Source organism: Rhagoletis pomonella, unplaced genomic scaffold, assembly GCF_013731165.1.
Source record: "Rhagoletis pomonella isolate Grant_MI unplaced genomic scaffold, Rhpom_1.0 Rhpom_scaffold_00007, whole genome shotgun sequence".
Taxonomy (NCBI): domain Eukaryota; kingdom Metazoa; phylum Arthropoda; class Insecta; order Diptera; family Tephritidae; genus Rhagoletis; species Rhagoletis pomonella.
Window position 1 is genome coordinate 31265701 of NW_023458561.1, and position 12248 is coordinate 31277948.

Here is a 12248-nt window from a genome sequence, read left to right on the forward strand (position 1 = left end):
CAAGGCAACAGCAACAGCAACAAAAGACTTAAGATACGAACTTAGTCGTGAGCAAATGAGAAGTATAGTCGAATGAATGAAAAAAATAATGATTTTCAGTAGCTCATCAAAAAAACTTGAAACCCTAAAAGGCCCAGCGAAAATGAAAGCCAAAGAAGATAGGTTACAATCTTGGTACTCTTTGTGTGTGTGTGTGTAAGTTTGTGCATAGATATGTTTATATCCAACAACTACTTACATATGTATGTCAATGAATCTTCTATTCTAATAACTTAAGCATTAAAGTTTTAAAGCGAAAGAAGAAAGAAATTCTTTGAAGCTTTGAAGCGATTATTCAAAAGATTATTTATAAATAGTCATAAAATTTCATTCAAATGAAAATTTTTAAACAAATTGAAAACATTTCTGTTTGAAGTGCTACATAGTTAAAAAAAAATTAAGTGATTATTCATTATTGTATTAACTATGATTAAATTTATCTTGCTTTTCTGTAAAAAATAGCAATTGTTAAGTTTGTATACCATTCCTTAGAACGATACCGATAATTCTAAAATGCTGTATATGTGTACTGATATGTGTGGAAACAAAATTGCTTCAGATACTCGGGTTTGATACTAACGACACTGATTTTGGTGAGGCAAATGTTAAAGTTTTTTTTGATAGACTTTTTTGAGCTGATTACGAATTCGTAAGTATAAAGTTTCCATCAGCTCGACATTTTGAGTAAACGAAGCCAACGTGTTAAAAAAAATCGCGGTTTTTTGCAACATTTGAAAAGCGCTAGCAAAGAGACAAAAGGTGATAGAACCTTCAACTTGGGCTTTAATTAAAGCTAGAATTCTCGACTACGATCTCTCAAATACCAACCCTTCATCCAGATCCTGATCCAATGGTCAATTATAGTGGTTTGTTGAACAAAAAAAAAAAAAAAAAAAAAACTGGAATACATATTGTGATATTGAAAAAAAATTAAATTATGCTAAAATAAGTTTTTGCTGTTCAATAAATGACTATAAGTGACCTTAGGGTCAAGGTATTTTTAGGAATAGAAGTCAAGAGTTCTAACATTACTTTTAGCTTAAGTGGAGGGCCCCATTTGACCTCGTTTTTTCTCAAAATTTGGAACTGATGAAAACTTTATACTTACGGATTCGTAATCAGCATAAAACATTCTATCAAAAATAGCTTTAATATTTGCCGCACCAATTTTTTTTTTTTCATTTTTGTTGGCCTGTGTTATTTGCCTTTTTCCAAAACCGGGTTTCGAGTTAATTGCAAAAAAGCGATTTGAAAAAAACGGTTCCCCATTTTGAAATTAAGAAAAAACCGGATAAATCGGTTTTATTTTACATAGTTTTCGTACAATGCAAATGCTTATGATGTTATGAAGTCATGTCTAAAATTACAATAAAACTATCCGCAGTAAACATAGCTTTTATTTAGAAATTAAAATTTTTTTAGGTGAAAAGTAAAAGAAATAAAAATCAGCGAAAAATTCGCGTTTGGTTTTATTTTAACTTTTTTTTAATACCTTATTGTATTTTTGTTCTGTTTTTTTCGGATTTGAGTAGTGCTTTTGCCACCGTAGTCGAGTGCTTAAATGTGCCTTCTACAACTTGGTAGATCCATGGTTTAATTTCTCGTCCAAACAACAGACAAGGAAAAACCTTCGAGTGTATTTCTGTCCATATACACTTGAGATATGGAAAGAACACGAAAGAACAACTCACAATGCTTTTCAGTGGCGAAATATGAGGCGAATTTGTTGAACAAGAACCAGAGCCAATGTATAGGGACAAAGCTCACATCCCTCCACTCGGCCAAGACGAAGTGAGAGCAGCATAAGCAGAACTCGGTCCGTGGTATGAATGCGCGTAGATTAGCAGCATTTTCCACCATAGAAAAATAAACTAAAGCGGTTGATATATCGGTGAACGAGGACAAGACAAAGAACCTCCTGGCAACACATAAAACGTCTGTGCGTATTTGGACGCACCTCATTGTTGGCAGTTATATCTTTTAAGTAGTAAAGGACTTTGTCTACCTAGGATCCAGCATAAATACCACCAAAAATGTCAGCCTACATATCGAGCGAGGAATTGATCTTGTCAACAGTTATCACTTTAGGTTCGGTAGGCAATTTTCCGACGAAGAAAAATTACGCTCTACAATTCTTCATCATGGCGCAGACACATGAATGATGATAAGAAGGCTTTGAGGTTTCTGAGGAGAAATATTCTACGCAAGATCTTTGGCCCCATGCAGAAGTAAATGTAAGGCCAAACTGTATACATTTTTTTAACGACATGGACATGCTCAGTTAAGCGCAAAAAAGTGAAGTTTTTTTATCTTGGCCCAAAACCAATGAACTGTTGTAGAACCAAATAAGAAGAAGAATAACGTTACGACCTATACGGGTAACGCACAGTGTGGCGACAAGAAACTGGCTGGACTCGAAACTAAAAAAAAAATTTTCCTAGGACCGGGGCTGAAATACCCCGTTGACCCAAAAAGTGTTAATTTATATTGAAAAAAAGTATTTTTATGATTTGTGGCATATAAAATACTATAGCTATAAGGCCGAATGAATATTTCCTAGAAAGAGAATTTAAAGAATATTTTTATTACATATTCTAAAATATCTTATGCCTTAAAGAAACAAATTTTTTTCTGGGCTTCAAATTAAAAAAGGGGAATAACTTTTCAAAACTTTTTGCTTCATTAACACTTTAAACAACTTTGAGCGCTTTGAGCGACCTCTAAATATTTTTTGATTTCAAAATAAAAAAAATAGGGGTATACCTTTTTTTCGATATAGAACAATCCTAGGGGGTGAGCGCATTACAATTCCGACTTTACTGTTTTTGGACCAATTTATTGGAAAAAATTTATTCTGTGTCTGCTTACCTCAAATAGTACAACGCTCGTATATCAGCTGCCATGACTGCTGCTGCGTTTGCTGTTGCTGCTTTTTCAGAACGATGAGTAGACTTTGAGCAAATTACAAAGGTAATAGAACTTGGCTAGGCAACACTTCTAGCCAGCCGTGCGTTTATTATATCTTAGGCAGTTAATGCGCACTACAAACTATACACTTTTATGTGAAAGATAAACAGCAAGTTCGTAAAGTAGTATTGAGATTTTTTATTTATTTATTTTTTTGGTGTGACATAAAGTGGAAAGCAACGCAAATGCAATAAATGCTTACAAATATTTTATTTAGTTAGGCAGGCGGGCCTACATACATGAATGCACGTATGTACTGTGTGTGCGTGTTATTTTTCCACTTCGCGCGATTTGCTGTACACTTTGTGATAAAAATCTTATCGCTTATACTCTACACAGAACACTTCCTTATTTGCACAATACCGCTCATATATGGTATGTATGACAGAGGTTGTGGCTGAATGCACTTCTTGTTTTTTATTTGGTCCCGATTTTTTGTCACTTTATGCGGACACAATGTGGAAGGCAAGCATTTGTAATTGCCTGATTTTAAGTAAGTAGTTACCTGCTATTGAATTTATGAATGAATGAATGCGTGTGTCACAGTGCTGTCGGTTGAGGGCAGAGCAAGCAGAAAATGTCTGTCTTTTGATTTGTGTGCGTGCGTGTGCGTGTTGTATGTGTACCTTTGCGCGTTGTTTGTTTTAAATATCACTCAGTTCGCAGGTATTGTTGCTGATTCATTCATAAAAATGCACGAATGAACAATGAGCCGGAAACGGATGCTCGACTACAATGCAACTGAACAAATATTATGTTTGTTGTTTTTTTTTTGGTTCATTCTATCCTGTTGCGCTGTCGGCGGCCAAATGCAACGTTTACCTGTTTGGATCCTTCTTGATGGCTTTTTGATTTTTTGTATAATTTTTTTTTTGCAGTTGAAGAAGATTATTTCTACGCAAGTAAATGGACTTAGTTAACTACATAGTTACACCAAGTCAGTTCAGCCACCACTTAGTTTCGGTTTTAATTTGAATAAGCTTGAATTTACAAACTATTGGCGCAATGAGTCTCTTGGAATTATTTGTTTAACATAAATATTTGCTTTTGACTTAATATATTTCGGCATTTAAAGTTTAAGAAAAATTATTTCCATGCACCTCCATACAAAAGACTTTAGACACAAACTCGTTATTTTTTTCGCAACAATTATTTATTTATTTCAATTCTATAATACTTAATGCATTTCACAACACAAAATAAACCGACACACTTCTGCTCATCACACACTTTTACCAAACTATCATCGATTCGTTTTTCCGTTCTCCGTTGACTCGTCAGCGCGCAAACCAAAACTCAACTGAGCACGCCAGTAGGCAACATGTGGGCTTAGACTGTCAGCCTTCAGTAGATTGCACTGCATCGCCTACATGCATGCATATACACATACACGATACCTGGCTGCTGAGTTGTGTGCCGACAGCTGTTGTACTACAATCCAACTCTGGCTTGGTTGACTGATTATACGATCACCTTTTTATGAAGCACCGTAGTTGCTGTTGTTGTAGTTGTTGTTGTTTTTGGTGGTGGTAGCAAACCTACGCGCGCGCGTCTCAATGAATTCATTCACAAAAACTGACGCATTCAAGCCGGCAAGAGTTACGACGAAGAGACTCTCAGACTCTCAATATGTTTGAACGTTTGCCCGGCTGCATTGGCTCTCAGCTGGTACAATAAATTCAGACTCTGTGTAGGCAGTTGGTTTGTTGTTTTTTAAGTAAATAAATGTGTTGTAGTCGGAAAATAAGTATTTCTGTAGCAACTAGATATAAATGAGCTATACATAGACAAACATACAAATAAAGTTCGCTGTACACCCCCGGGTCTAAAAAAATTGTTCAGCGGGATTTCGAAAAAAAAACCTTCTTGCCGGCTTTTCTGGATTTTTGGTGAGCTTTAGTACTAGAACGGAGTATTTGAGCTCAATGAACTGAGGAACAAAAAAAATGGTCTCCTCGGGACAAGATCATATTTTAAGATCCGACTGTAAATGCTGAAGAAATGACGAATAAATTATCAATAAAAAATATTTTCAAAACAAGCTTTCTAAATATGAACCAAATATGATTATAAAGAGGGTTTTTCAAAAATCTCAACTTCTGCGCCATCTATCGGGAAAACTTTTTGTGGAGTTATTCTTTTTCATATACAGTCAGCGTCAAAAATATGAATACCCTGACGTTTTGACGATTTTATTTACTTATATTTTCGATACCAAAATTTTCTAATTTTTTGAAAAAATGTATTTCATCAGCAAAACCCAGCAGAATAAATTTGTTCAGTTTCATATAGAACTTGGGAAAATTCATAAAATGCCAACAAATTTTCATCAACATTTTCAGCTTTTCAATTCAATTTCCTAGAAGTTTCTCTCTAAAAATTACCGTTGATTTTTGAGAATTTGTTTTATCAAGGGTGTGGCAAATTTTCTTCCATATAACGCATGAACAAAATCAATTCTTATATGGAAGAAAATGCGCAACACCCTCAACAAAAAAAAAAAAAATCTCAAAAATTAACGGTAATTTTTAGAGACTTGAAACTTAAACCTTCTTTTTCTAAAATTTTATTTTGCTGCATTTTTTTGGTATGTCTTGAATTTTCCCCGAGCTCTGCAGTATATCGATTACTGAGCGAAAGATCGGCCTATCTCGGCAACCAGTTCGAAAATGCCCATTTTCAGAAAATTTTTCAACAACGCCCTATTTTAGAATTCGCTGAAGAACGCCCTATGTTAGAATTTGTTTGAAAAATGCCATATAACAGCACATTTTCAATGCACTTTCATTTTGAACCGAGTACTGAGATAGGGCGTTCTTAGACCAAATTCTGAGAAAAGATGTTTTTCAATAAAATACTGAAATAGGGAGTTCTTCAATCAAATTCTGAAGTAGGACGTTCTTGAAAAGTTTTCTGAGATAGGGTGTTTTCGAACTGGCTGCCGAGATAGGTCGATCTTCCACACAGCCATCGATATGAAATTAAGAAAACTGATTCTGCTGGTTTTTGCTGTTGAATGAACTATATTTTTTATAAAAAAAGAAAACATAGGTATGGAAAATATATTGTCAGGGTATTCATATTTTCGACGCTGACTGTAAGTACTATATAGATATTATGAATAATCAGACCATAAATGCAAAATTTGTTTGTAGTTATTTCGTTCCATATAGGAAATATACCTTCCAAATGGGAGGAACCAAATCGGACTATAAATGTGGGTTATGGAAATATGTATTTCGACTCTTGCGCCACCTATCTGATTAATTTATCTTTCATATAACATTGTCATATGGTTCTGAGCTAAGTGTCAAGTCCCTAGCTCATCGTTAAGTTGGTAAAAATTTGATTTCAAAATTTGACCCAAACAAACATAGTTAAGCAAAAACTTGGAAAAAAAATTAAAATGCGAGCTTTACGTTCGGAAACGAAAAAAGATTGGAAATTTGCGATGCAAAAATACTTTAATCTCAGTCTATGCGGCGAACTTTTTCGCGTGGAAAGCGTTAATGTGTTGTTAATTCTCGCCATTACTTATATCCAATTCACAGCTCATCCACTAAGGTGTTAATTAAAAGCTAAATGTTTGCCGATAAGCAAACTAGTTTAAGAATTTCGGTTTATTATTCGCATCGATTTCTTGACGTTTCGCACATTTTTCAAGTTAAATGAGCGATTTTTAAAGTGCTGCGTCACGTACCAATGTATGCACGTACATACATATATGCTTGTACAGATGTGCATGTTGAAGTGCATGGCCGCTTATGCATATCTAACCCACAAATTTTTGCGGTTGATGCGGCTTTACTTGCCACCAACCATGCCAAGGCAGTGTCGGCGACTTTACTTAGTATACATGTATGTTGTGTACAGTATCGTGGAAATGGATTGCAACTTTCGTTCCGGTTTGAAAACTTTTTGGAGTCTTCATCTTCATCTTCATCTTCATCTTCATCTTCATCGTCAACTTCATCTTCATCTCTATCTTTACTATATCTTTGTCCTTCCATTGTATTTATGGGCACTATTTCTTCCGCTGTTCAAACAGGGGTAACGAGTCGAAGGATCTTTTCACCGGAGCCTAGTCATCCAACGTACTAAATGTCCAAGCTCATGGTAACACTTGTTTGCTAGTTACCCTCGCTTTATCTAAAGGCAGACGCGTTGTTGGTGTTGCGCTCTATCCCATGTTGACAACGTCCTCCGCCACAAAGCTATAACTGCCAACAGTGACGTGTGTCACAAACCGCGAGGAGTTTTTACGTATTACCAGGAGGTATGTACTATGTTTTGTCCTCATTCACCGCTACACCATGCTCCTTTGCTTCTAAACTGGGAAATGCTAGTCTCATATAAGTGGGTTTCAGGTCAACGATGTCAATATCATCCAGATTAGTTACTGACTAGTTATGACGGTTTGCAGCATCAGATTGAAAAAGTCGCACGGGAGTGAATCGCCTTGTCTAAAACCTTGTTTGGTATCAACCAGCGCTGAGAGGTCCTTCCCAATTCGGTGGAGCAGAAGATTGTGCTCACCATCACTGTACATAGCTGTGTTAGTTTTGCGGAGATCCCAAATTTAGACATGAGATCCTACAGACAGCTGCTCTTCGTGCTATTAGAAGTGGTTTAAAATCGACAAAAAGAAAATGTTGTGTGCCAATTCGCATATCTAGTGGCCTATCCAGGATTCCACTTGCTGTGAAAATCTGGTCAAAAACCTGCTGCCTTACGGATAAGGTTCAATCAGTCGGTTTGTGAAGGGCTGCACTCTTTCACAAAGTATCGTCGATAAAAACAATTTACGAGCCACATTCCTGTCTAACAGCACATTTTCCTTTTAAACAGACGTCTCTCCACCCTCTTCATCGTCATTCTCCTCGGTCGGGGTGTACGCACAAATGAGGCTTAAATTGTTGAATTTAGCTTTGATACGGATCATGACAGTTTGTTCAATGATCGGAGTGAACCTGAAAACGAGAAGTCGTAGTCCTGTACTGCGGTGATGTCGGTCGTGTATTTTCGGAGGCTAGAGGCACCTTCACTATAGAGCGTGCGGACATTCCAAGTACCTATCTGTAAATCATAGTCCTTATTTCGTGATCGAGCGGATGGATGGGTTTTTCAACCGGATGCAGCTGTAATTTCTTACCCATACCCCAATGCAGAGCTTCTGCAGACAGAATGAGTTACGTTCCCACGCTAGTCGGGGCTACGTAACCGGAACGACCCCGATTGATATCTCGCTCAGGATTGCCACCCCAGCATCATTCCCCAAAAACTCTTTGGGGAATTTATTTGTTGTTACAACAGGCTGGGTGAGTTAATACTACAGAGCACTTACTTCTTTAAAGTAACGTGCTAAGCAGAAAATGTGAAACCCGTTGCTTAAAACGAAACCGAACCACATACACTCGTTTCTACATGTGGGTCACCTATATCTCCTAGCTCAAGACGACAAGAAACACAACCCTATGAGGGTCCTAACGTAGTTTGGGAGATAAAAAATACAAAACTCCGCATAATAAATGCAATGAAAAAACTCAAAAGTTATAAGGATTTTGTGCAACATCATCGACCCGCAGCTGTAACCGGCCAAAAACTATTGGTGGAAAGCATACAGGAAATGCTTCATCTGACAATAATTTTTTCTTTATGACTTATAGGGCGTTCAATCACATCACGTTGCATTTTTATTGCTCACTACTGTGCATTGTTAGATTCGTAGTTAAAAGAAACCGCCTTCAGTAGCCCATCTCACGTAAATAAATATGAAGTACATGGACATATGTATATATCATTAGGATGTATATGTATGCACAAGTGCGCCAGTAGCAGTCTAGTCGTTGCCGCAAGCCCGACTAAGCGCACACGTTTGTTGACAATAGAATTAAGTGATGAACTCAACTCAAACAAAAGTAAACTTTCGTAACGCCTATAAAAAGCGGTAAACATGATAGGTACAAGTTCTAAACAAAACACAAGCGCTGTTGCCTTTATGTATGTATGTATATATCTGTGTTCATATGGAATAGTAGCTTATGTCGGGAAGCTGGCTTTAGTATAATGTGGCATTTTTTGATGAGACTTATTAAGAATATTGACTTACTAGTACTGGAACTATTTCTTGCACATTTATTTGCCAAAAGCTCTTCAATCGCAATCGTATGCTGCGATTGCCGCATTATACTAAAGCCAGCCTTTCGACATAAGCCACTATGCCATACGAATACATAATATATACATATATATCATGTGCCTATGTGTATAAAGGAATACCTTCACTTTACTATAAGTATACTGTGTTAAGTGAGAATACCGGCAAGGTGACCATATCGGTTGGCCATCTTCAACACATCTTTGCTGCCTGAAGTTCAAACAAACCACTGTAGTTAGATGCCTAAATACTTACTAGTAATTGAGAATTGTAGGATGCAAAAGTAGCACTTGCGAGCAACTACTCCAACAATCACAGCTATTTAGTATCTGCGCTCTTTAGAATATTCATTTCGTGTTTCGATGCCAAGGCAATTGACGAAGAAGACATCTACGCTATGCTACGCGGCGCATTTGAAGGCAAACTTAATTGTAGTATAATAAAAAATAGTCACTTATTATTATGTCTCTTTTTTTGCGGTAAATTATTTTCTTATTCTCTCATCATGTGTGCTACAATCACTCCATATATGACGCCTTTGACCGACAAAACGTTCCATATTTGGGCACAGCGCGGGCAAGAATGTGTGTTAGGCTCTTATAACCCATTTCTTCGACAGCGATTCAACGTCACACACCAAGAAGAGCTTCTCCAGCTTGAATGTTATTAAAAAGAAAGCAAATAAAGAAGAAGGTTTTGCTTGCACTTAATTTAGCTGTGGAAGATTATCAACATACAGGCCAAATACTCAATGCCATACAAGTATGGAGGAGCCGCAAATGGGCAGAAGAGTCAACACAAGTTTATTTGGCTTTCCCCATTTTGAACTCTGTATTGAATTTATCCAAAGCTCCTCACCATTTTAAGCGTACGACAAGATATAGTATATTTATACATACATATATAAATTAACGTATACATATTCTAATGGGTAGATAAGTATGTTAAAACTATTAAAATGTATATAAGCACAACTCTTTGTCCCATCAAATTTTTAGCGGCCAAATTTTAATTAACACTTGGAAGTACTCACAGTACAAAATAAAATGAAAACTTGATGGGAGCTTATGAAATTTCACCATACTTTAAATTGTGTTTGCAGTTGTCCAAGGTTAAAATGCAATTTGTTTAGCCGCTTGTGTTAGTACCCGATGTACCAGGTTCGATTGCCTCTGGTTTGATCGGCTCGGCTGGTATCAGCGACGGCGGAATGTTTAGTGTCTATGGATTAATAAGAAAGAAGTATTAAAAAATTTGTTTAATTCAACATATCATTCCCTACCTTTCCAGGGCATGCTGCCTCATACTGATGTTTTAAGCTCTCCATTTCATACACGCACGTGGACAAAGCAGTACGCAATTCGCACAGCAGAACCATATCTGAGCGTAATTCATTGAATGTATTGCATATTTCTTCGGTGGGTGGTGGTGAGGGATCTAAAAAAATGTTAATCATTTTAATAGAAGTTACTAGCAATTAGCTAACAAGTTCTCTTCACAAAAACAATCAACACTTACCAACTTTAAATTCTTGTATGGCTTGTTCCAAAGCTTTTACTTTGCGCTGTCCAATATTTGCAGGAAGCTTCATTTTTTGTGAGCGCAAGGAAACGCCGGATCCACGAAGATCGGAGAATTTTATGCCACTGCCACCGATTTCAATAGCGTTTACAACAGAGTCAACTTTTGAGGGACGTGGCTGATGATGCAATTTTTTCTTGACCAATTTCTTTTCGTATTTACGTGTGCTCTGCACGTTAGTAGTTGTATCGCTTTGCTGAAATGAATAATTTGTTTTTTTTTGTCTTTTATCCACCATTTATAAACTAGTGTGGTTTTTTCCACAATCATTTTTTTTATAGGGTATACAGGAAAAACGGAAAAGTTACGTACTTGATCCGCCTGTGATATGAGCTTTTGAAGATCCTGTGTCTTACGTTCACGCTCCTTCTTGCGTGCTTCAATCTTCTTGAGTTCGTTCAACAGCATTTGCTCTTCTTCGACTTGTTGTGTGGTACGTTCAAATAATTTCTTAAGCTGCTCCTTACGCTTGCGTTCGTGTTCTGCATCAAAGGCATATGATTTCTTATCACTATTTTGTCCTTTAACTTTTGCTAGCAGCCCAAGTACTTCATAATAGCGTTCTTTCAAATCCTCTACAGACTTGACGCCATGTTGTGCACGATCCCAACGATCTGCCATAACGATAAATCGCAGATCAAATCTGTAATGGAGATGGAGATGTAATGGAAAATATTTCGATAATGTAAACAAAACACGAAACTACAATTCTTACCGCTTTGCCAAGTCGAATAGGTGATCTGTTTGTGCCTTGTTCCACTTTTGCACATTTGTGCGCAAATGCGTGTTGTACTCAGTCATGGTGTAGCTGGGTACTTGTAGCTGCTTATTGAACTTAGCAAATGGATATTCTTTTTGATCATCAGTGGTACGGCGCCAATGGTGAAATACTGCACCATCTGTGCGCGCTGGATTATTGAAAGGTGCCCATTCCCACTTGCGCACTTTTTTCATACCCAAACGTGCTTTCGCTTGTTTATAACCTGAACCAATGCCAAGAGCTGCAAATACATTATATTAAATACATTTTGTATAGCAGTGGAAAACCCAATCAGCACATTTACCTGTGTCAGTTGGTAGCAGCGGTGGAGCATCCTTGTTGTCGTTATAGAGCAAAGCGAAAACTTCGCGGTGCATACCCTCTGGGCGTTTGGAAACACCTTTGGCCCTAAAATGTTCAACGTATATTCAGTAAAAGTTAATAGCAGAATATATAGAAAATCTAAAACACACTTTTCAAAGTTTCTTCTCTTTTGTACCAGGAACGATTCTCGCGTTACTTCAGGCGTGTTCGCCCGCTCCATATCCAGGATATCACGCACGTCCGCCATATTTTTTTTTTAATTCCTTCTGTAGCCCACTGAACGTGAAAGATATTACATGAAAATACTTCAATTTTCAATAAAGTAGAAATCAAAAAACCTCCATTGAATTTGCACACAGAAAAATGTTTACCTCATGAAAATGACAGATGCACAATTTCAGTGTTACCGGACATTTTGTT

The 12248-nt window shown here is 36.9% G+C and overlaps 2 protein-coding genes across 3 annotated transcripts in view; both read right to left on the reverse strand.

Moving 5' to 3' along the window:
- Positions 1-10041, reverse strand: part of LOC118742593 — a 54003-nt gene extending 43962 nt beyond the window's left edge. Inside the window, exons 1-2 of one of the 2 annotated variants that reach the window (XM_036474785.1) lie at positions 9901-10041; positions 9419-9818 (exon numbers count right to left, since the gene is read on the reverse strand). Coding sequence is in view for 1 of the 2 variants with exons in the window: in XM_036474784.1 (XP_036330677.1) it covers positions 2908-2942 (35 nt within the window). In the remaining variant the exon portion in view is untranslated. Of the gene's footprint in view, positions 1-2907; positions 5193-9418; positions 9819-9900 lie in introns of those variants that run through there. The other variant, XM_036474784.1, reaches the window with a different exon arrangement.
- A 97-nt stretch (positions 10042-10138) lies between these two features.
- Positions 10139-12212, reverse strand: LOC118742595 (DNA methyltransferase 1-associated protein 1). Its single transcript, XM_036474789.1, has 7 exons — positions 11978-12212; positions 11809-11912; positions 11460-11745; positions 11057-11387; positions 10682-10940; positions 10446-10600; positions 10139-10384 (listed from the first exon to the last, which is right to left on the reverse strand). Exons 1-7 carry the CDS (start codon positions 12073-12075, stop codon positions 10292-10294), a joined length of 1326 nt encoding a protein of 441 aa, XP_036330682.1. The 5' UTR covers positions 12076-12212; the 3' UTR covers positions 10139-10291.
- Positions 12213-12248: the final 36 nt, after the last annotated feature.